Source organism: Mirounga angustirostris, unplaced genomic scaffold (genome assembly GCF_029215605.1).
Source record: "Mirounga angustirostris isolate CCGP_5_RB_7025 unplaced genomic scaffold, mMirAng1.0.hap1 SCAF_2, whole genome shotgun sequence".
Lineage (NCBI taxonomy): Eukaryota > Metazoa > Chordata > Mammalia > Carnivora > Phocidae > Mirounga > Mirounga angustirostris.
Window position 1 is genome coordinate 81,794,786 of NW_026991710.1, and position 25,569 is coordinate 81,820,354.

At 37.2% G+C, this 25,569-nt stretch overlaps 1 protein-coding gene across 1 annotated transcript; it reads left to right on the plus strand.

Moving 5' to 3' along the window:
* The first annotated feature begins 2,458 nt into the window (after positions 1-2,458).
* Positions 2,459-24,083, plus strand: CUNH4orf17 (chromosome unknown C4orf17 homolog). The gene is made up of 8 exons (XM_045879407.1): positions 2,459-2,585; positions 9,457-9,666; positions 12,195-12,259; positions 17,164-17,307; positions 19,790-19,871; positions 21,245-21,431; positions 22,358-22,401; positions 23,896-24,083. Exons 1-8 carry the CDS (start codon positions 2,459-2,461, stop codon positions 24,081-24,083), a joined length of 1,047 nt encoding a protein of 348 aa, XP_045735363.1.
* The last annotated feature ends 1,486 nt before the right edge of the window (positions 24,084-25,569 follow it).

Genomic DNA, 25,569 nt, shown 5'->3' on the forward strand with positions numbered 1-25,569 from the left:
TTGATCCCAGGACCCTGAGATCATGACCTGGGCAGCCACTTAACCAACTGAGCCACCCAGTCGCCCCTGAAAATTTAAGTTTAAATCAGACTTTAAATAGTCCATAATGTATGTTGGATTTTGTAAAATTTTTAATGATATATGTGGATAAAATATTTACATATTGCCTTTATCCCTTTAACATTATTTTGAAACTTCTAATAGAAACAATAAAAGTCACAACAGAGATAATTAAATTTTCTCTAATCCCGGAGTAAGCACTATAGCACCTTTTTAAATATAAGAGCAAGATGAATTTCAGACTCCTTGGAAGCACTGCAATTTTCATATCAGGAAGAAGAAGAGTTTTCTTCAATGTTTGTTTATTGACCTTTAACACCAGAATTTAAAGGCTATTACTACCCTTCAAATTAACCTAAGAGAATGATTGATGTGGGGAAGACACACATAGAATAGCTGAATATTCTAGCTGACATCTCCATCAATCCCATCAGGTTTCAGATGAGCAAATCAAAATCTAGGAAATAAAGGAATTTATCCTTGGTCACTTAGTTCATTAATGGCAAAGCTAGGACCATACATCTCATTTTTAAATTTCAGTTCAGTGTCCTTCCCACTCTCCAACTTGCCTACTGTATCCTTTTTCCTCAATTCAGATAAATTTACTAACTTAATTGTGTGAAAGATCCCACACATAAAGAAGAGTGAGTAAGTCTACAGTTTGAGTTACAGAAAGGGGTTAGAACTAATTCCTCATTATTTATAAGGAACAATAAGAAAATGTACTTTTTCTTATTAGATAACAGTTCTTTATGAATTCAAAATATTTTAATATATTTTTTTAGCCTAGAATAGGTTTAGAATTTATAAATATTTGCTCTTTTGTGGCAACAGGGCTGGTAATTTATATACCATACACCCTGAATATATACCATGAAAAAATTGAACACAGATTCTTTGGTCTAAAAAGGTAGTCAATGAACTAAAAATGTGTGCCCCAACCTTGAGATCAATTTCTAGAACATGGACATATTTGAATGCTGAAAATTATTCTGACCAGAAAAACCCCCTGCCATAGAAATAAAATATATATTTCCCAGTACTGCTATGATGAATAAGATTTCCATGTAAGATAGGAAATACAAACAAATACCAGGGGAAAAAATCCTTCTTTAAATTTCAAGATAGTATGCCATCTTCTTTTTTTTTTTTTTAAGATTTTATTTATTTATTTGACAGAGAGAGAGTGAGAGAGCACAAGCAGGGGGAACGGCAGAGGGAGAGGGAGAAGCAGGCTCCCCACCGAGCAGGGAGCCCGACATGGGGCTGGACGCAAGGCTCCATTCCAGGACCCTGGGATCATGACCTGAGTCCAAGGCAGATTCTTAACTGACTGAGCCACCCAGGTGCCCCAATAGTATGCCATCTTTAAGAAAGTTTATTTAGGGATGCCTGGGTGGCTCAGTTGGTTAAGCGTCTGCTCTCAGCTCAGGTCATGATCCCGGGTCATGGGATTGAACCCTGCATCAGTTTCCTTGTTCAGTGGGGAGCCTGCTTCTCCCTCTCCCTCTGCCTGCTGCTTGCCCTGCTTGTGCTCTCTCTCTCTGACAAATAAATAAATAAATAAAATCTTTTTAAAAAAAGAAAGTTTATTTAACTCTTTCCTATGTTTCTAATCCAGAAATTTTTTCCCACATAATTGTAAATTCCCAAAGAGCCATAACATTATCTTTGATCCCTTAGGCCTATGATACTTTAAGTGTCTAATAAATAATTGCTGAGTGATTGAGAGAAAATCACTAAATATTACTGAAAATTGCAAATAACAACATCCCAAAGTTCTCTACTTTATCGTTTGTAGATGTAATATCATTCTTTTGTTACCAGATTTGTTTTCTCCTTTAGGTTTTACTATCTTCTCAGAAGATGATACAGATTTAATAAGCTGGTTGTCTTAAAGCATAATATGAAAGGTCCTCGTTATATGTATCACATCATAATATGGAAGGTGCATTAATGTAAAACACATTTGTGGGTATTATATTTTAAAGCTCTCATTTTCATTTACTATATCAAAATTGATAACCATGTTATGTATTTTTATGTTGGTAAGCTAACAAAGTGACCTTAAATGTAATCAAACATAGAACATATTTTAAGGTTTTGTATTTTCCGGGGAATAATTCTTCTCTTCCACCCATGCCTGTATTCATTTCAATATTTACAAAAATTTGGTCTAAAGTAAAATAACCTCACATTGTTTTGACAGGAGAAACAATTCAGTGCAAACAGAGAAGTAATGTTTGATGTGTAAGGAAATGTCAAGAACCCCCTCATCAGAATGACTGTCATTCTATGATTTCAGGGTCTAAGCACCTCTGGAAGTGAGGTTAACAAGGTAGAACCCCAGGACCTTTTGCGGCAACAGTGGAGAGGGGCAAACCAATACCACAAGAACATGAGCCTCAAATCTCCGATGTCTGCTCTTCCGTTCGAGAACAAAGGCAGCCATATCATGCCTAGAAATGGAAACTGTTTTCTAGTCCGTCACACCCCTCATCCCAGAAGAGTCTGCCACATCAAAGGTAAGGTAACTCAAGGTCCTAGAATGTCTCTCTCTCTCCCTGCATTTGGGCTACTTGATGATTTCTGTGGATAAACACAAGGATACTATTCAAAATATTTAACTAATGGTGAGACACAGGTATTGACCATTGAGACCAGATGCCAGCCTTGGGGATAGAGCAGAGCCTGCAGGCATCCTCTCTGCCAGGCATTAACCCTGGGATTTCTTGACTGTTAGAAAAGGGACCCGGAGAGGTGCCAAACAGCTCACAGCAACAATTGACCAATTGGTATAAAAGTATTCAATATTTTAACAAATTGCATGGCCATGCTAGCATTTACATGCTAAATATTACCCCTAGAGAAGCATATATTTTACCCTCCAGCCCTTTTTCCCTTTCTCTCATTTTCTCTCCTTTTTTTTCTGTTCTTTCCCCCCTTTTTCCCTCCCTCCCTCGATGATGCAAACAAAAGAGGCCTCAGTCAGTCCCATAAGGAGCCATGGACAGCTCTGTAGAGGTGTCTCGGCTTAAAGCAAGGGGGTCAGGCCTTTGTAACCCCCATTAACCACTCACTGGTCAAGTTTCCATCCTACATGAGAGCTGTCTTCAGCTGAGAGCAATTCCCAGGGAGGGACTTGGCATGAGCCATCAGTAGCTGACACATCTGCCAGGTGGACAGATGAGTGTGTTGGTCCTGAAGGCATGGTTTGGGTAGATGCATCTCCACATCTACTACAGCAATTATTGGAGCTTATGACTAAATATTTTTATTTGATTATTATCAAATATCTTCCACTAATTTATGAGCTCCTTGAAAGCTGAAGATGTGTCTGTTTTGCTCACCACTTATTTTCAGTTTCCTAGAGTGGCTGCGACGTGGGAGGTACTAGATAATTCTTGTGGAAGGAAAGAAGGAAGCTTAAATTGCATTCAGATAAAAATTTAGAGCCTCTGATAGATTTTAAGTAGAGTTAATGTTCTACCTCAGCTATCTAGTTGTGTGTCCTTGAGCAAGTGATTTCATTCTTCAAAAAATTCATTCTACCTGTATTGTAGAAAGTGGAAGGAAAACAAGGGCCTAAGGAGAAGTTGGGAGATCAGTTAAAAGGCTGACTCAGTCATCCAAGTGAGAGGGATGAAGGATGGGCCAGGGCAAACAGCAGAGCAGAGAAGTGAAGATTGAACTTTGGGGTAGAGCAAGAGAAAAACCCAGATGAGCAGCACAGAGAAAGCCATCAGAGGGTTATGAGATAAAGCAAGATGCAATGAGAATGGCTGGGTGATCATCAAAGACAAATTGCTAAAGAAGATCAGGAAAACAAAGGCCAAGAGATAGGAAAGAGATATTACAATAAAGAAGTCATAAATGGCTTGGAATCCGTTGTCTTGGCAAAATCTGATGACAGGATTTTTCAAAATCCACATGAGAAAAGCATTCCATTTAATTAGAACTTTTTCTCTATGACGGCAAATATTACCAAATTGAGTATATTTTTTTCTGACTTCCAAATACTTGAAAGTACTTGATATATAACTCCTATATATGTAATTCACATTCTGCCTTGAATTATCTTATACCTATAATACAATATAAAACTGTTGGCAGGCAAAGGACTGACTTTAATGTCTTCAAATCCCCTACAATGCCTACCACAAAGCTTTACTTTTAGTAACATATGTCCACATATAAATACATGTTCAACTGAATAGAAAACTTTCTTTGGAAATATTTCAAGGATATCCATGCTAATGCTAGAAAGCCTAGTAACTTGAACTGCAGGAGGAAGAGAAGAGCAGCAAGCTGCTGTATTTTGACTGATATGTGCTCTGAACCCACACTCAGCACAAGGACACTACAACTAGTTTCGCTAATTTCACCCCAAAGATAATTCTTATAGTCCGTTTTTACTAACATTCAAATGTTTTAGTCTGTGAGATCTAATGTTATTTTCATAGATAAATCCTTAAAAAGTTAAATCATCAGTAAGTTTATTCAGTCTAAGAAATGTCAGTTTAAAGTCTCTATTTGTGATACATATATGCACTTTGCTAGCAACACAGCATAAGCCAGTTTCTGCTCACAATGTACTTGGAGGAGATAGAATAAAAGGAAATAGTTACAATTGTGTTATGTGCAATTATAGAACTATGCTGGAAGTTCAGATGTAATATACAGATAGGGCAGCCACTGGAGGAGTGTCAAGAAGGCATTTCACAGAGGTTTTTACTGGGAGATACATGATAAACATTAAGAAGAAATAATTAGCAGGACTTGGGTATTTATTGGATTTAAGGATGGAATAAAAAGTCTAGAATTATTACCAGTTTTTTTTTAGCTTGGTTAACTGTCTGGATAGTGGGCCAACTATTAATCTTGGGCATATAGGAGGAAGAACATACGTAAGAGGTAAGATTAAAAGCTTCATTTCAGACAAACACGTTGTGCTTGATGTGCCAATGGAACATTCAGGAGTAAATGACCAAGTAGAGAAATGGATATAAGGACTTGGAGCCTAAGGATTAGATGAGGATGTAAAGTAGATCTGAAAAGCAGGAAGCATATAGGTTAAATCAGTAATGATATTGCCCAAGAAAGAAATCCTAACAGAACTCTGAAAAACACAGGGGTGTATAGACACAGAAAATCCAGAGAAAGAGACTGAAAAGAAATAGTAGAGATTCTGAGATACAAAACATTGTCTCTGAAAATAGAGAGAAATGATTTTAAAGAAAGAGGGAACAGTGGATGTGAAAGATGAAAATTTTCCATTTAATTTACAAACTAGTGATCTCTACAACCTCTTCTATTACATAGAATAGGGAAAGTCTGAATTTATACACAGGACATATTAAAATCTTACATTTGCTTGGCAGAAGTTTTTAAGCTGTAGTCTGTGGGCAAGAGACCAAGATGGAGTAAAATGTGTTTGAACAAAGGGCACAGTAGCCAAAGAAATTTGCGTATCACTACTTCTTGACAAAAAGCATTATATTTAGTCACGGGATTAAATGAGGCTTTTCGGAACTTTTGCTAAAGCTAAATTTTGAGATCATCTATGCGTGACTTGCTAAGAGGTAATTTAAAAACTGGCCCTACAATGGTAGCCTATCTCCAGGCTCTTTTGCTTTAGAGAAGAGTTCATAGAAAGGACAGAGAGTGAGGATTTCGTTGAAAAAGAGTCACTGTGGTGCTGTGCACTTCCCTTCCCTGCCACGAGGAGCAGTAGTAGCTGCCTTCACTTGTACCTGCAGGGCTTTCCAGGACCATTTATGGAGAATGTCCAGAGAGGAGACACATCTCACTGGCTAGCTGGCTTCTTGCCTGTGCTCCTCCTGGTCTGCCCTACACTGTTTCCGCAGTGGATCATGGGGAGACTATTCTTGGGGTGAACTTGTTCTGGATCTTCTATGGTATGGAGGACACAGATGATGGTGTCTGAGTCTCTTCTAAAATCTCAAGACAAGAGCTGACTGGAGCTGGCTGGAGCTGGCTGTGTCAGTGGCACAGACTGGGATTAAACTGCTCTCCCACAGAAGACCAGGTCAAGGGCATTGTTTCCTGTGGGAACACTCTGGAGGAGGTTGGCCAAGAACTGTCTCGCAAGGACCCAGCCCAAAAGACTAACTAATAGGACAACTCCAGCCAAAAGAGGCTGGTGACATTTCACCTGGGGTGAAGGTGGGAAGGAAGAGAAGTTAGCAATTATCTGGTAGATACATCATCCATGACAGTGAACGGTGTCAGAGATTTCCTCAGCCAGGGTTCTCCAAAGAACCCACAGAAATACCTCGTGAGAGAAAGAGCCAGCATTTTTTCTCTGCCTCACAGATCTGTTTTCACGGATGCCTCAACACTAAATTAAAACCATTAAGCAAATAAGACTTTGTGTCCCCTTCACCATTCCTTCATCCTCCAACCCCAACTCTGGAGGAGCTGAAAGCAGTGAGTGGGGAAGGAAGAGCAGAAGAGCGAGGGAGAGGAAACGCAGACCACTCCCCAATGCCCCTGCTGGTCTGCGGAGACTGGGTCATCCTTGGCCTGGAGAGGAGGGTGTGAAATGGAATACTAATATTTCTATAGCACTAGCGATCCTGATAGTAAATATTTAGCATTCTTGATGGAAAGTTTTGTGTATCATAAAGATTAGTGCAGTTACTTGTTATTTTTAAAGTAAACTTTAAAATAACAATTATAAACCTTTTTGCTTTAACATTTAAAATTTAACTTAAAGATTTTATTATTTTACTTATAAATCTAGAAATTTTTTTTTTTTTTTTAGATTTTATTTATTTGCGAGAGAGAGAATGAGAGACAGAGAGCATGAGAAGGAGGAGGGTCAGAGGGAGAAGCAGACTCCCTGATGAGCGGGGAGCCCGATGTGGGACTCGATCCCGGGACTCCAGGATCATGACCTGAGCCGAAGGCAGTCGCTTAACCGACTGAGCCACCCAGGCGCCCTAAATCTAGAAAATTTTAACAATCACTTCAAGGGGGTCTTTGGTTAATATTTAGTTCCATTTACAAACTTAGTAAAAAAAATACCTTTAAAAGTTTAAATGTCAATTACTCATTTAGTAGATTTGATTTCTTTTAAAATATTTCACATCCTTATCACGTGAATTCTCACCAAGCTATAAATAAATCTTGTAAATTAAATAAATTAAACTTATAATATAGACAAATACATTATTTAAAACATTTCTTTACTGTTTACCAACTAATGATATTCTCATACTTTTCTGCCTAAATATTATATACATTTTAAAAACACATATGCAATGGTTTTTACTAAACTTAACCCATGAATAAGAATAGTATGTATTTTTCTTATTTTATCATTTCCATCTTTTATTTGAAACCTTCCCAATGTTAAAGCACACCATCAACTAAGGAAACAAATACCTTGGACAAAAAAAAAATTAGAGTTATTACTATCTCATTAAACTGGGGGTGCATATCAGTCAGAAAATTAGGCAGGAATGTGAGATTTGAATCTTCACCTGGCAGTCTCTGAAAGGTGAGTCCTTCAGATTCATGACCAGAACAGAAATTTGATGCCCAGTATGGGGAGCTTGTCCTTCCTGAGCCCAAGACTCCATTACCTAATTCTCCTGTATTCAAGGAAGTTAATGAAATTTCCACCAATATTGTGCTAATCTCCTTCACTGCTGTGTTGGGTTTCACGTTTCCCTGACTACCTTTAAATCATTTAATGTTGTCCCATTTGACTCTGAAGCCATTTTAATGCCATTGCACTTTCTACATTTTTATGTAGGTCTTTCCTAACTCTTGGATGGATAGAATCTGAATTCTTTCATGTTACTTATTACCATTTTTTAATTAAAGGAGATAGCAGAGAAAATAAGGATTTCTCCATTGATTTATCTTCATGTTAATATTTTATTTCATTTGGTAGGCAATTTTTCACGACGCACCTGGGTCAATCACTATCTCAGGTGTTTAAGATAAAATGGTAAGATGTGATGCTATCTTCAAAAATTTTATTCTCATTTCTATTTGGAACCAGTTACTATCAGTTAAGTTCTAAGTATCAGACTAAATAAAAGCTCTATGTTTGGCTGTGTTATTCATTCATTTGATAAATAATCGTAGAGCATCAACTTTGTGCCAGGCACTATTCTAGACACTGGGAATAGAGCAGCAAACAAAACAGACAAAATACATGCTTTCATGAAGCTTACATTCTAGGGCAGCTCAGCCCAGCAATGTGCAAACAGATATGATAGACAACAAGTGCTATGGGAAGAATAAAAGAGCATAAAGGGACAGAGTGTGATGGGGTACATTTCAGACAAGGTTTTCAGCAAAGACCTTTTTGATGTCATTTGAGCAGATAGATAAGAAGGCAGTGGACTGATAGTCCTAGAAGGAAATTGAGAAAAATGGGCAAGTATAAAAAACACTATCCAGAAGCTTCCTGTGCAACAAAGCAGCCAGCTATACCTATCTCTGATAATTCACTGTTTAACATAGAGCAAAGTCCCGTACACCTTCACTTCCTAAGCTGTTCAATATGTCATGACATGGCATTGATACCAGAAAGAGGATCTTTCTGTAATTCAATATATGAGCCAAAGGCAAATAACTCTTACAGGAGAGTGAAGGAGCCTAGAAAGCTTGGACATGAGGAAGGAGGTTCCTTTGTACCGCGTTTTCCTTCCTTCCCTCCCTCACAGTCTACCTCATCCTGCCTCCTATTCCTAGCTCCTGCAGCTGTTTAAACCTTCTGCCAGGACAAAAACAGGGCCAGTGTGTGTCTTTTCAGAGGCCTTGTACTGAGACATTCTGGATGCTTCCAAACACCTGAATGCGATATTCATGAAGAGGGCTAACATAGTTCCTTAGTCATCCTCAAGACGCGAAATGAGAGGTCTGTCTGGGATAGAAGCAGATCCACTGCACTTGACTCTCACACCAAGAAATATGTGAGCCTGGTTCTCAAGGCTAACAAGATGGCAGAACATTTTAAGGAAGCACATATTGCAGGGGCACCTGGGTGCCTCAGCCAGTTAAGTGTGTGCTTTCAGCTCAGGTCATGATCCCAGGGTCCTGGGATTGAACCCCGCATCAGACTCCCTGCTCAGCCAGGAATCTGCTTCTCCCCCACTCTGCCTCTTTCTCGCTCTTTCTATCTCAAATAAATAAGTAAAATCTTAAAAAAAAAAAAAAAAAAAAGAAGCATGTATTGCAAACATAATTTGCTACACTGACCTTCAAAGAATATCCACCTAGCACTGGTTCATACCGTTTGTAGTCTGACATTTTGTGTACACTTAACAATATGAGTTGGGAAATGGCTGATCATTGAAAGAAAATCTGCCCCAAACTTAATGTGGTTGTTCGGTCTGTTTATCCTGACTCACCTAGGTCTGAATAACATTCCCATCTGTACTGTGAATGATGATGAGAACTCACTGGGAGCATTGTGGGGTGTTGACGAGTTCAACTACTTAGAGAAGGATGAGATACCATTTGCCAAATGCAGTTATGCACCCAGCGCTGCAGCCCCGGAGAGCCCTGTCAGAGGAGTCTCACCAGCCCCAAACAATGTCAAGGTGCCCCCACGGCCTCATTCTGGTGAGTCCTGTGCAACTAATGAAATCTGTCCTGAGGCCTCCTGCAAACTCTCGGGGGTGGCGGGGGTGGCGGGGGTGGGGAGGGCAGGGAGGATGGTCTATGTGATTGTTAATATAGCTGCAACGATTTTTAAATAGTCATGAAATTTCCTCACTATGAAATAGGTTATTCATTATAAAAATTTTTCACTCGTTTAATCTCATTTCAGTAGTTCAGTAATGTTAATAAATATTATTATTGTCTTTATTATGTCCAGGACATATTTGGTGTAGCTATAGTCTCTAATCCCGACAAAGTATCTAAGAGGTCTTAAAAATGAATATTTAGCCAGAATTGATGGGGAAACTACTGTGACAAAAAGTGAGTCAGGGAAATGCAGTAGGGATGGAATTGCACGCTTCCATCTTCCCCCACTGGGCGGTCAGCTCCTGAAGCTTGGGGCCCAGTGTCATTGCCTTCTGTGTTTCTGGTATTCTTGGGGTCTCCCCAGGTCCCAGCACAGTGTGTTTGATATTTAGTAATCAATTAATTAATGTTTACTGAATTAAAACAAAAAGAGATTAATCAACAGAACATATAGTTAATAATATTGTGTGTTTGGAAGTTATGAGTAGATTTAAAATTTTTCATCACAAGAAAAAAAGTGGTAATTTTGTGAGGGGTTAACCACACTTAACTGTGAGCATCATTTTGCAATATATACATATGTCAAATCATTATGTTGTATGTCTTACACTAATATATTTTAAAAAGTGTAGTATGGCAAAATCTAAAGCGCTAGGTAAAATAGAAGGAATTCTGGATGGTAAATTATATCCAGTTCTCTTTCTCTTATTTTTAAGATTTTGTTTATTTATTTGACAGAGAGAGACACAGCAAGAGAGCAGGGGGAGTGGGAGAGGGAGAAGCAGGCTCCCCGCAGAGCAGGGAGCCCAATGCGGGGCTCTATCCCAAGACCCTCGGACCATGACCTGAGCCGAAGGCAGACGCTTAACGACTGAGCCACCCAGGCGCCCCTTCTCTTTCTCTTATTACTGAAAGTTTCAGGGCACATGAAAGTTATTTTGGTATAATGTGGTAAAATACACTATTGTTCAAAGGATAACAGTAAGAGGGACCATTAGTAGAGTACTCACCCTGGGATTCCATTCTAAGGTCTTCACACTTGTTAACTCACTTCATCCTTTCAAGAGTTCCTCTTCCTTACCCACTAGCAATAAAGAATCAAAGCCCACATATTCCACCTTCTTTCTGGTGTTCCTTCTTATACCATAAAACCCGGAAACTTAATGGTTACATTTGCAAGAGTCCCTTAATGGGAGTTAAGTGTTGCCATCTGGTAAGATTTATATTTCAGATGTGGGGCTCAGGTCATCTTTTTGGTTGCTGTCTGCTCTCAAGCCTGACTGGAGACATGGGCTTTTCCTGCTACAATATCCCAGTGTTCAGATTCTGGATTTATGGGTGTCTGATGGCAAAGTCAGCAAATATGGTGACTTTCAGATTGCAGCGGTGACCCTGTGCCTCATCTTTAGCCCCACAGATGTTGTGACAGCAACTGAAGTGTGAGTGGCATCCTGACCCCCCTTCCTCCTGATTGTGATAAAGGCTGTGCCCCCCTGGGAGGGCCAGGTGCAAGGTGCTGCTCTTGATTTGTGAGGGTCAACACCAGAGTTCACTGCTTCAGCCCTGCCAGTGAGATTGCAAACATCTAATTCCCTGTCTTATTTACAGTTTAGCTTAAAATAGGGTGGTTTCTGTTTCCCAGAAGTGAACATTAACTTAATAGACTCACCATCCATAACTCTGTTCTTCCTCCTTCCTTCCTGCTCTCTTTTGGAGAGAGGTAACTTTATAATATTTTTCTTTTTTCAGCTAGAACTAATGAATTCAGTTACTATTGGGAAATGCACAAAATCTCTTCATCTTTTAAGAAATTGTGTTAACTGTGGCTTCAGTAAAAAAGATAGCATTGCTTACAGAGAATATATCTTTAAATTAATACAAAAGGGAATTAAGCAAATATTTAAATGGTTTTAGAGGGATTTCATTAGATGAGTCTATGAAATGTGTATGGTTGAGAGACTGATGAAATAAGAAATAAAATAAAAAAATGTAATTATAACTCAGCACACATCTCCTTCTGGCCACAGGTCAAACAGCAAACATATAATCTCTTTAATTAGGGAGAGTGTCAGTTATATGGGTAGGAAACACAGAAAAACATGTCTTACACTGAAATATGTACTTTTAAAAATTAGTTTACCCAGATCAAGAAAGCTCTTCCAGTCTTTCTTTATATCATCTTCCTGGGCATTGAATTAGTTTGTAAATATAAATATCCTTTTATTATGTTATTGTAGTATAACTTTACCTGCAAGGTTTCCAATATTTATAAACATATCCCTGAGTTGACCTTATTTGAAATCCAGATATACTCTCATTTATTTCAGCAACTGACATATGTGTCATGTGGTAGAAATTTTTTCAGTTTGATCTAAATATATTTTCCTGAAATATCATTTCAGAGCCCTGTAGAAAAATCAAGGAGCGCTTCAAAACTTCCAGTGAGAATCCCTTAGCAATTAAGAAGGTAAAGAAGCAACTCTTTGCAGTTACCTATTTAGTTCAACTTCTGTCATTTCTTCTCTTTTTCGTCACGTACCTTTCTGAAAAGGTACATTTCACAGTATTTTTTACAGCTTTAAAAAAATTTTTAAATTTAAATTAAATTTAGTTAACATATATTGTATTATTAGCTTCCAAGGTAGATTTCAGTGATTCATCAGTTGCATAGAACACCCAGTGCTCATTACATCACCCTCCTTAATGCCCATCGCCCAGTTACCTCATTTCCCCATGCCCACCCCTCCAGCAACCCTCACTTTGTTTCCTAGAGCTACAAGTCTCTTATGATTTGCCTCCTTCTCTGTTTTCATTTTATTTTATTTTATTTTTCCTTCCCTTCCCCTATGCTCATCTATTTTGTTTCTTAAATTCCACATATGAGTGAACTCATATGGCATTTCTCTTTCTCTGACTTATTTTGCTTAGCATAATACCCTCTAGTTCCATCCACATCATTGCAAATTGACATAACATAAAAATGTATGTTAACTAACTGGAATTTAAATAGAAACATTAAAAATGGTTTATTTAACTTAGCATCATTATTTTAAAATTTATTCACGTTGTTATGTTCACCAATAATTCGTTCCTTTTTATGGCTAAGTAGTATTCTGTTGTATGGGTATCCCACAATTTGTGTACATGTTCACCTGTTGATGGACATTTAGCTTGTTTCCAATTTTTGCCAAAGCTGATACGAACATTTGTGTACAAGTCTCTGTATGGATATATATTTTCTTTTCTCTTGGGTAAATACATAGATGTGGAATGACTGGGTCTTACTGTAGGCGTGGGTTTAAATTATTAAGAAATTGCCAAAGTTTTTTTCAAAGTGGTTGTATGATTTTATATTCCCACCAGCAGTGTATCAGTTTCCTTTCTCTCACATCCTGCCAAAACTTAGGATGGTCAGTATTTTTAACTTTAGCCAATTTAGTGGGTGTGGGGGTATCTCATTGTGGTTTTAATTTGCATTTCCCTGATGACTAGTGAGGTTGACATTTTGTCATGTTCTTACTTGCCATCCATATATCTTCTTATGAGGAATGTGTGTTCAAAGCTTTGCCCACTTTGTAAATTGGGTTGCTGGTCTTTTTACTATGAAGTTTTAAAGATTCTTTATATATTCTAGATAAAAATTATTTTGTAACATATACATTTTGCAAATATTTTCTTCCAGTCTGAGGCTTACCTTTTAGAACCAAAATTTATAACTTTGATGAAGCCAAAATTTAAAATTTTTCTATCATAGTTTCAAGTCCACACAATGTTTACCTCTCTGTTGTGCCTTTTTGTAAGGGCTGACCTCTAGTATGGTATCGAATAGAAGTGATGAGAGCAGACACTGTTGCCTCGTGCCTAATTATAGGCGAAAAGCTTATACTTTCATCATTGAATGTGATTTCAGTTGTTGTTTTTTTCGTAGCTGCCCTTCATATGGCTGATTCCTCAGTGTTCCATTCCTAGTGTTCTGAGAGCTTTTATCAGAAATAGGGATTGGTTTTTGCCAAATGCGTTTTCTGCATCAATTTGAAATGATCATATTTTTCTTCTTTAATCTGCTAATATGATCTTTTTTAATCTGCTAAAATGATCATATTTTTCTTTTTAAATTGTATTGGTTAACTTCTAAATGTTCAACTACCCTTGCATTGCTGGGAAAAAAACCCAGTTGATCATGTTGTGTTATCCTTTTTATGTATTTAATTTCAAAAAATATTGTTTAACATTCTAGTGTCTATGTTCATAATGAATATGGGTTTGCAGTCTAATTGTAATGTCTTTTGTGGTTTTAGTCTAGCATAACACTGGCTTCATAGAATAAGTGGGGAACTTCTCTTTGAAATTCTGGGAGATTTTATGGAGAATTGGTATTATTTCTTCCTTAAAAGTTTTGTAGAATTCTTCAGTGAAGCCATCTGGGCCTGGAGGTTTCTTTGAGTCAGGGTTTTTAACTACAAATTCAGTTTCTTATTTTCCATTAGATATAGACCATTCAGGTTATCAGTTTCTTCTTTAGTGAGCTTTGGTAGTTTCTATTGTTCAAAGAATTTGTCCATTCCATCTAAGTTGTTGAATTTACTGATATAAAGTCATTCATAACATATCCTTTTAATGATTATATGATCTGTAGAGATGTTCTGCCTCTCATTCCTGACATTGGGAATTTGTGTCTTTTTTTTCTTGATGAGTCTAACTGGAGGTTTGGTAGTTTTATTGATCTTCTCAAAGAATAAATTTTCCTTTCATTGGTGATATCTATTGTTCTGATTTTCTCTTTCTATTTCATTGATTTGGGTTCATGTCGTTATAGAAGATGGAAGCTTAGGTCATTGAGTTGAGACATTTTTCCTTTCTAATATAATCATATATTATAATTTTTTAAATAAACACTGCTTTGGCTGCATCCTTCAAATTTTACAACGTTGAGTTTTCATTTTAATTCTGTTCAAAATACTTCCTAATTAACTATTTAATCTCTTCTCCATGGGTTACTTAAAATTGTGTTATTTAATTTCCAAATATTTGGGTGTCTTAAAGATATCAATTTAATTCCTTTGCAGTCAGAGAAGATACTTTGTATACTTTGAAACTTTGTAAATTTATTGAAACTTGTTATATGGCCCCAGAATAGGTCAACCTTGATAAATTTTCTAAGTGCCATGAAAAGAATGCTCACTCTGCTGTTGTTGGGTAGAATGTAATATAAATGCCAGTTCAGTTGGTTGATATTGTCATTCAGGTCTTCTGTAGCCTTACTGATTTGCTCTCCACTTTTTTTTATCAATTATTGAGAAAGAGGTGTTGAAATTTCTGACTATAGTTGTGGGTTTCTATATTTCTCTTTTCATTTATATTAGTTTTTTTTTTTTTTTCAGAGCTCCAGTGGCATAATCAGTTAGTACATGGTACTTATATCAGTTTTTAATCATGTGTTCTGAAGCTCTCTTATTAGGAGTATTACTATTTAGGTTTATGTTCTTTTGATGAAATGACCCTTTTATCATTATAAAATTACCCTCTTCAATCCTGATAACATTCTTCGATTTGAAATCTGTTTCATTATAGAACTATTCAGATTTTCTATTTCTTCTCAAAATGATTTTGGTTATGAAATTATTCATGTCATTGAAACATTCAAATTTATTGATAATGTTATACGTAATAACCTCATGTTCTTTTTTAAACATATGCAGTATCTGTAAGATGTACCCTTTTACCTATCAGTTTTGTTACATTATGTCTTTGTTTTTCTTGATCAGTTTCCATAGTAGTTTATCAGTTAGTATAACAAAGAACTAATTTTTGTGGGGTTTTTTGATTCTCTGTTATATATTTCTTTTCTATTTTGTTGATTTATGTTATCTTTTCCCTCTTTCTATGCACATACTTTATTTTATTTTTAACTTCTTTTATCTTTCTAATGTATATATTTAGCTGTAAATTCTTCTTTGAGGATTGTTTTAATTGCTTTCATAATTTTTGTTATCAGCATTAAGTTAAAACTTTTTCTAATTTGCACTATAATTTCTTTTTGCCTCATGACTTAGTGACTGGATATTATGTATGAAAAGTTATTTGTAGGAATCTGAAGCTCATGATAAAAACACTTTTTTCCAAAGAGAACTTTGTGCTTGCTTCTGTAGGAACCCAGAGGCCCTAACAGCTTTGACTAACTTAAACCAAGTTTGAACCTTGACCTTAGGTTATATTTCCTCAAGGACCATTGCACTTCTAGGTCACCTTCATCTTCAGGGTGTAGCCCTTTGTTGGCCCTTATTTGGGTTCTAGGCTTTGAGTCCTGTCTTTCAGGACCTTTTAAGCTGTCACAAGAAAAGTTTTCACTCTCCAGGATCTTACAGTGACTTCAGGCAAAAATGGCTACTGTACTCCCTACAACTGAGGCTTCTCACTTCCCCTTCACTTTGGCCTATTAACTCCTACTTTATTCACTCCTCGACAGTTTTAATCTTTTTAAATTTTAATCTGCCTTTTTAGTTGTGTCTAGTGGGAGGGTTGAACCAAAAAATGTATATTGCTATTCCCTAAAACAGGAAGTCTTATTATATAATAAACTTTAACAGAAGAATGCATCTATCTACAATATAGCTTTATTATCACTAAATGTCAGCAGTTCAGTATTTTTCTATCAATTCCAGTCATCACAGTCCCCAGCTGTTGGCCTCTTCAGCCACTGGCTTCTGCATGTGTTAAATAGCCCTCACTTCTGAAGGTTAAAAGCCTTCCTTGGAATAAGCACATAGATCTAAGGCTTCTATAACTCTTCTTGGACTTAAAGCTCTTATAGCCTTTTTTTATTTTTGAATTACAGAGTATATTTGCCTCCTAGAACAAGAGCATAGCCTTCCTCTTTCCCTTTCCAGTAAGCAAGGGAAGTAATTTAGCTGACCTCTCCAGTTCTCCGGCTCTAAGCTGCCATCCCCAGGGCAGGGAAAGCAACATGTAGTGTCTACACAGACATTGCATAAAATCTTTTGACTGTCTTTTTCCCGTCATAAGTCTTCCTAATTTAACAGAAAAATCTCATGTGTGATGAGTTGGTTGTTATCTGGAGCAGCAAAATAAATAAAGGCTAGAGGGCATTCAAAAATTATTATCTTGGTGTGTGACCGAGGGCTTATTCAAAATGGCTTCACAAAATGTAAATTATATCTCACTCTGTGTTCTGTCTCCAAATGCAAATATTTGATAATTAGATTTTTATGGGAAGATTAAAACAAACCTCTCTTTACTTTCATGTACATCTCTTATTTAGCTACAATATTTCTCATTCATTTTATATTCAACTTTCATAGAAAATATAAGTGGATGCAAATGCGTACTGATTATGTTATACCTTTGATTTAGGAAGAAATTAAGGTAAAAAAGCCACTGTCACCTCCAAAAGCATGCTCTGCTGCTGACTCTTGTTCTTCAGAGGTGATGAGTACCGAGACTGACGTCAAAGAGAACACTGTTTGCATACCAAACTATCTGGATCAGGAAATCAAAGTAAGAGGCAGGTTTATTAAATCCATAACTTGGGAACAGCATGAACGTACAAAAAACCACATTACTAGCATCCTTAAGACTCTTTAGTGGTTCCCCTTTAACAATGGAATTGATCTAAAGCCACTTAGCCTGAAATCCAAGGCCTACTTCTTTTATTTCCAGTCACTGTTACAGAAACACAACCTTTGGTTTAGACATAATGAAGAACTTGACATTTGCTGAACCAACTCGGCCCTTTCTTCCCATGTTTTTCTTTATCATCTTCTTACTGCTTGAGAGGCACTACTTCTTGCTGTTACCTATACGTTTCCTTTGCCTATATTAAGGCAGAGATTCCTCCAATCAACATTCATCTCTCCCTCTTATCTGTGGAAAACTGTTTCCTCAAACCTACTCTGCTTGGGGTTACAAACTTAGTTTTATTTATAGTAATGTGTCATATCAGACTACTGGAAGGTTCTCTCCAGCCACAGTTATTTCCGAGAATGACATATAATGAAGAACGAATTAATCAGCTGATGTTTGTTTTCCTCCTTTGTTTTCCTTCTTTAGATCCTTTTGGTAGCCTCCACATTGCTTCCCTGTAAGACCCAGTGAAATGAATTAAGGGTGAAAGCATTGTAATGATGACTCTGATAGCAGTTTTAAGTGAGTTATCTGTCATAGCAATTACAAATAGGAGAGCATATTATAAAGATTGTTATTGAATAGTCCTGATAAGGAACTATTTTAAAAGTAAAGCATAACAGTGGCATTGGGTATAATTATGCTGATGATTAAAATTAGGAAGGAAAAGGGGCGCCTGGGTGGCTCAGTCGTTAAGCGTCTGCCTTCGGCTCAGGTCATGATCCCAGGGTCCTGGGATCGAGCCCCGCATCGGGCTCTCTGCTTGGTGGGAAGCCTGCTTCTCCCTCTTCCATTCCCCCCTGCTTGTTTTCCCTCTCTCGCTGTCTCTCTCTCTCTGTCAAAATAAATAAATAAAATCTTTAAAAAAAAAATTAGGAAGGAAAATAAAAGGAAAAGAGAAGAGGGGGGAGTATCTGCAGACAAGAGTTGTGGTTATACATGATTTCCTGATGATTCTGGTGAAAGACTCCCGATTATATAGAGTCTTCAGAATCACTGTGCATCTTACCTGCTACACTCTAGCACCACTGATGCTCTATAATTTGCTCATTCCCACCTTTAGGAACTTTCCCTACTGAAAAATCTCTTCTCTTTGATCCTTTCAGTGGTCATCTTCTCATTAAGGTCTCAGTTATAATATCACTCACAAATACTTTCCCTGACCACCCAATCTAAAGTAGCTACCTACTCACTCTCTATTCTATTACCCTTTGTTATTTTTTGCATAGCACATGCCCTATCTGATATGTTTGTATTTATTTGTTTCAACAGTGTCTCTGCCTCTGACCCCACTCACACTAAAATTTAAGTATTATAGGATCTCATACTCCTCTGTCTTGGTTCCTGCTTTATCTTCCATGCCTAGATAAGTGCTAGGCATCTAGTAATTATTAAATAAGTATTTATTGAATGTTGAATACAAAAATTAAAAAGAAAATTTTACCAAGATCAAAGTAGAACTGTAGAAAATCAGCTAACTGATATGTCATCTGATATGCTCACATCTGATATATGCAACCGAACCATAAACTGAGTGCAGTTTTAGTCAGGCTGTCTTCCTTAGACACATCAACAATAGACCAGCAACATGATCCTATAGAACTGGACTTTTGGGCATCTATTAAAGAGCCTTCCTCTCAAAAGCATCTTTTATCTCACAGATATTGACTTAACTGGACACCAATACAGAATCCACTAAAATGTAAGCTCTTTGAAGGAAGGGATCCTTTCTATCTCATTCACAACTGATTCGTCAGCACTCATCACTTTGCTTGAAAACTATTAACTGGTGCATACACAGCATGGCATTTTATCAAATAGTTGGTGGCTATTTGTGAAATAAAACAGAGGGGGTAAAGTGAGAAAATGGGCCTTACCAAAATTTTTTGGCTTCTATAAATGAGTCCTAAAAATAGATCTCATTTTGGTGGTGTTCAGAGAACTGAGGAAAAATGACTCCAGTTAGATTCACCCACTAAGAAAGGAGCAGGGCAGACAGGGACAGTTCTGTTACTGGAGAATCCCAGTTAGAACCCCTGGCACAGCGGGGAAGGATCCATTCCCCCAGAAAGAAGAAAAGAGAATCTGTCCTCCAGAAAATGTGGGTACTGAGCAGACAAAACAAGAGAAACACTGTATCACCTACCCCCAAATTGTTACTTGTATTGGAGATGTTTTAAGATTCCACTGCATACTATTTGAAATCGGGTTCCCAGGCTAACATCCCACTTGACTTAATTGAGTGTCACGTGCAGAGTGACATTTGGGAAGATGAGATCGATGGGGAAGTGAAGGAAATCTTATAGCCCGTGTGCTGTTTATTTGCTCACTGTGTGACTCTAATACTCTCTGTCAGATTCTGGCAAAGCTCTGTAACATTTTACGCACTGATTCTCTGGCTGAAGTTCTACAGTGGCTACTTCATGCAAGCTCAAAAGGTGAGATTAAAAGAAGTATTTGCAAACGCTGAGCTCAGTTTCTTGTCAGAAAGTAGGAATGTGCCAATATCTGAAATTTTCTACCTTGGCTTTGCAAACATACTGCTGCAATATTACTTCCCTAGTGATTCAGTAGCCAAGTCTCTGCGAGTCTCTCTGACTGACTGCATGCAACTGGTCATTCAGTGACCCCAAATTTGGCATGCCCCAATTTAAACTTCTTGGGGTGATGTGAAGCACTGCGTCCAGGGCTGGTTTGTGCTTCTTCTCCAGGTCCACACACCCAGGGGTATCCCTGAGCCTATTTCCTGGCCTGCTGTGAGCCCTGAGCACAGAGCCTGTTTCCTTTCTCTGGTATGGATGGCAGTAGCGTAGCTTTCCAAGTTCTCGATTCTAACAGTCTTGCCAATTGCCCCACCAAAACCATCAATCCAGTCCTCTCCCAGCCTCCTTTGGGGTCTTTGTGGCCTGTTCCGTGAAAGCATGTGCCGGTCCCAGTTGGGACAACCATAAATAGCAAAGAGTAGCTGTCCTGAAACCTAGCTGGTCATCAGACTGACTGAGGCAAAACTTCGGAGGTGAGTGGATCCTGAGGATTTGAATTTCTAACAAGTTCCCAGGTGATGCTGATAAAGCTAGTCTGGGGGCCACTCTTTGAGAATCTGCACTAATGAAGGTTAGGAAATATCAATGTGTTAGGGATAGACTAATATTTTTGAATAGGGAGTATTTTGGAAATAGTCTTTTACCCAGGAATCCAAGACTACTTGGCAAGCAATTAAATATTTGGGGGTAAGGAGTCTTTAGTTCTTATCTTTTTTTTTCCTTTTTAAGAATGTAACTTTAAAAAATACATACAAATAATAAGTGCTTATTGTTGGAGGGGAGCCCAGATGAACCAGAAAAAATACAAGAAAAGAAGAACAATAATCAATCAAATCATCACAGACATCATTTCAGTGACGACTTTGGTATATATCTTTAGAGATATGCTTGTAACTATTTATTATTTATTAGTCTGTATTTTAATGAGATCATATGATTTTGAATAGATATGCTTTCTTTTTTTATTTGGCAGCAGCCTGAACGGCGGGTTTTGTACTGAATACTTAAAAGTTATTCTACTGCCATTTGGGGACAAGTCCCTCAGTGAGTTAATGACTCGGGGAGCTCTATAGTACCACAGCTGCACAGATATCAGGATGATGGGAACCAACTTGTCCACAGAAACCTTGACTCACAAATAAATGCCTACTCAGAAAACATATTACCAGCCTTTCACACTAGAGTGCTGGATAAAAGAACTAATCTCGTGTTTCTAGCCGACATGATAATTATAACCTTCATGCCTACCCCCCTTTTTTTAAAATCAGAAAAAGAGTGGGTCTCAGCTTTGATTCATGCTGAACTGGCTGAAATAAACTTGTTGGCCCAACAAAGAAACAGCATAGCAAATCTAGCTGCAGAGACTAGGAAGCCGTCCAAAGTTAAATCACCCCCGAATTCACCTGCAAAATTGAAAGTGCTGACCAGAACGACGCAAGGACATCAACCCACTAGGTAATTAGATATAATGGCTACCTACAGGGCATATGGTACAGAAAGACTTTTAATTTTCTTTTGTTATCTTTCCAAACACTAAACATGCTGATGTTTTCAGTCTCTTCTTATTCAGTAAATGACCACAATGTGTATTTGTTTTCTTTCATTTTCATAAATGTAATATGAGAATCATTCTAAATCCTATTATAAGCCACCCAGACATCTAAGAAAATGTATTTTATTTGTAAGAAAATGTAAGAAAATGTAATTTTCTAATGTAATAATACATTTTGTAAGAAAATGTATTTATCTATCTAAAAATGGAAGCAATAAAGCAGTAATTGTATTATTATTATATATTTATTTTTAAAGGCATATCACACAAGTATCACTTTTTTTGTGTAGAGCAATGCTAGATTAAAATAAATTGCTTCACTTAATTTTCTCTGGCACACTCCTGCAGGCTGCTAGAGGGAAAAATAACAATTACAGGAGTTGGAAATTATTTTAGTGTAAATTTTTCTTAAACTTTATTTAAATGACAGAAGAAAATACATATTTATGTATAATATGGTGAAAGAATGTGATGTTATTTAAGTCAGGAGAAAAAATCTTGTTGCTTTGAAATTAAAAGTTTCAAGAGAAAATAAATATTCAAAACCCAAGTCACTTTAACAATCACTGAGAGAATTTTGTATTGCAATTTGTCTCCACCTTAAAGTTTCCATAAAATTGGAAACTGGGAAATAGGGTCAGTCTTTCTACTGAAAATCAGAAGAATTTTTCATTGGAAAGTACACTTAATGCTCTCTGCATCAAAAACAAAGAATTAGGATAGAATACTTAAGATATATATGTACCTAGCTTATTGATGATAGTGCAACCTATAGAAAATAACTTGTTTGCATCTGTGAATTTCATTTTCTCTTTCTCCAATTACTTAGAGTGTCAAGTCAAGGATCTGAAGGAAATAAGGAAGCGCCAAAAGGTTAAGTACAGTTTGTGATAATTACTGGGTTGGTATAGGGAAACCAGTAAGTATTTAACTCTTTAGGGACACAGACAAGGTTCTATGGTTTTAAAGGCAGTAAAATTCAGTAATGATTTCTAATTACTTTTAAGGGACAGTGTCTGCTGAATTTCTCATCAAGACAAATTTGACATAAACTTAACTTTGTTTTGAAAGGCAAAGTGCCTCATCAGAGACAGATAGATACTCTTTGAGAAGTAAGATAGCAGGATAGCAGGAAATATAGGTTTAGTCATGCCAGTCCAGTGACCGGAGAAGCCCTGCACTGACCTAACAAAAGGACAATGATCTCAGAGTTTGGTTCTTCATAGCTTAACTGTCAAGCTAAATTATTTTAACTAGAAACCAAGTTGATCATAGAAAACAGTAAAATGGCAATCGGCCGCAAGCAGATGCTCTGTGAAACAGGTGAAGTACAAGAGAGAGGAGCAGTTTTGTGTCCCTACCAGAAGCCCAGCCACACCCTACAGTTAGGACCAAGAAGAATAAAGAATTGTAGATTGTCCTACTTTGGTCCAGAATAGACCAACTGAAACATTCCTGTGGGTTTAGCAGCTTCTAACTTTAAAACAAGTGTAGCAACAATGACTATAGAGCAAACAACTAAGAAGTATGTCTTCAAGCCTCAAATGAAAGTCTATCCTGTTGTTTCTACAAGTTTCTCTTCTACCAGGAATCGTATGGTAACCAATTAGAGTTCTTTGAGGTCACTCTAAACCCCAGCAGCTTTTGTTGGTGTTAACCAAACCTAAAAGAGGTTATATGTGCTAACAGGCAATAAGAAATATAGTAGAGAAGTTAGAAAATACTCCCTTACTCTGACACACCAAGGATAGTCTATTGTATCTGACTTCTACCAAACTCCTCACCCTAACAGTACAAAATCACAACAGGGATGGTTTTTATTACTCAACTTTATGTCTTACCTGTTGGCCCCTGTTTAGCTATTTGAAGAAGTTTTGTATAAGAAGCCCCAATCATACTTCTTTGTCTCCAGTGGTGATAGCACCTCTCCAAATCCGTATTCCTGCTCGGGTCTGACCTATAGGTCTTAGGAAGCTCTTATGCATATAATTCACTTGTTTTAATCTGTTTGTCCATTTTCTTTTTTGTCTATCAGGACTATAGATCCTTTTCCTTTCTCACACTGGTCCCATCCTTGCCTATCACCTCTACAGATCACCAGTTCTAATTCATTCCTTCCACAATAATGTTTGATTTTAAGAGGATAGAACATATCCTGCATGTTATAAAACAAATAACTCATGAAAAATGAGCGGGTGGTAAGAAAGATAAGAATAGATTCTTTTATGAACTTGGGGTATATTTGATTCACCTAAACTTTATGTAGTTTTTTTTTTTGTGTGTATGTCATTTGCTACTAAAACATGTGGCAGAAGCTATATTTGATGGCTCAATTTTGGTCTTATTTAGTTTTTTTTTCTATTTCAGAGGCTGAGCACAGGCCTCCGTTGTTTATAAGAAGAAATAATATGAAAATGCCCATTGCAGAATATTTCAGCAAACCAAAATCTCCTCCCAGGCCTAAAATTCAGGAAAGCTTATCAACAAAACCAGTGTCTGCAAGGAGTATGCAACAAGGATGCAATCTCTCTCCCCAGAGAGCATTTTATCCTTAAACATTCCAAAGGTAGAAATTCTAGATTGAGCAATTTCTTTCACAGACATGAGCTTCACTCCATAACAATATCAAATTATTTTTAAAAAATATTTTGGTATCAGAGAATCAATAGCTGGTGGCATATGTAAATCTCAAAGCACCTGTATATAATGCTACTAAATAAATAATAATGGAGACAGTATTTCTATTTGTAGTTAATTTAGCACCATGTGTGAAAGAAGTATGTTTATTTATATACTACATTTCTAGTCTTGCACTGATTGTATTTGTACATAAACATAGGGTCCTGACACTAGGAAAACCATCCACACCAGAATCAGGCAGCTGCGGTTTGACACATGCCCCAAACTCTTGATAGAGAAAAAATAAAAACAAACACAGAATTTTAACATCTGAGCTAATTTTCACAATCTACAATGTTTCAGTGCTGTTGGAATACTGAGTGGATTCTGTAGTGATAATAGAAAAATACTGGCTTCCTCCCAAAAAAAAGATATAAAAATTATCATGAATTTATGAGCCAGAAAGGAAAGAATTTCTACTCTTTGCTAATTGTGAGTGATATTAACAAATTTCCTAATATTTAGCTTTTTTGTATTTTTAAAATAAACCACTCTTGGGCCATGGCTATTATTCTTTCAGTGTATTGCTGGATTCTATCTACCAATTAGCCAATCTTTTAGAATGTTTGCAACAATATTCAAGAGATACTGCAAATTTTGTGTATGTGTGCATGGGTGTGTGCAACGCTTTTTTTCTTTTTTTAGAGAGAGGGAGTGTGGGGGGGAGGCAGAGGGATAGAGAGAATCCTTAAGCAGACTCCCTGCTGAGCATGGAGCCTGATGTGGGGCTGTACTTAGGACCCTGAGATCATGACCTGAGCTGAAATCAAGCATTGGACGCTTAACGGACTTAGCTACCCAGGCGCCTCGTGTTTGTGCAATGTTAAACACAATTATTTTTATCATACTTGTGTGTCAGGAATCATTCTAAACACTTTGGATATAGTAACATTTAATTTTCACAATAACTATTTGAGATAGCTACTATTGCTATTCTCTCTTTTTTTTAAATAAGAAAACTGAGGTGCCGAGAGTTGTGCTCATTGGGATAGGATAAACAGTTGTAATAAATGCCTTCTTTCAAATACAGTAGAGGATTACTTCTCACATAGGAGTTCAAAGTGTGTGTTTTGATGGAGTGTTCAACAATTCGTTAGTTGCATATAACACCCAGTGCTCATCACCACACGTGCCCTCCTTTATACCCATCACCTGGTTAAAACTAATGGTGTACTATATGTTGGCTAACTGAACATAATAAAAAAAAAATAAAAAAACCCAGCAAAGTGTGTGTGTTTTTAGTCAGCAGGTGATTTTGCTTTACTTGGTGATTCAGGGTCCCAGGATCCTTCCATCTTGTGACTTAACCATCCCCTGGGGTTTCATGGACAACTGCCTCCTGCTGGCAAAAGAGGGAAAGGG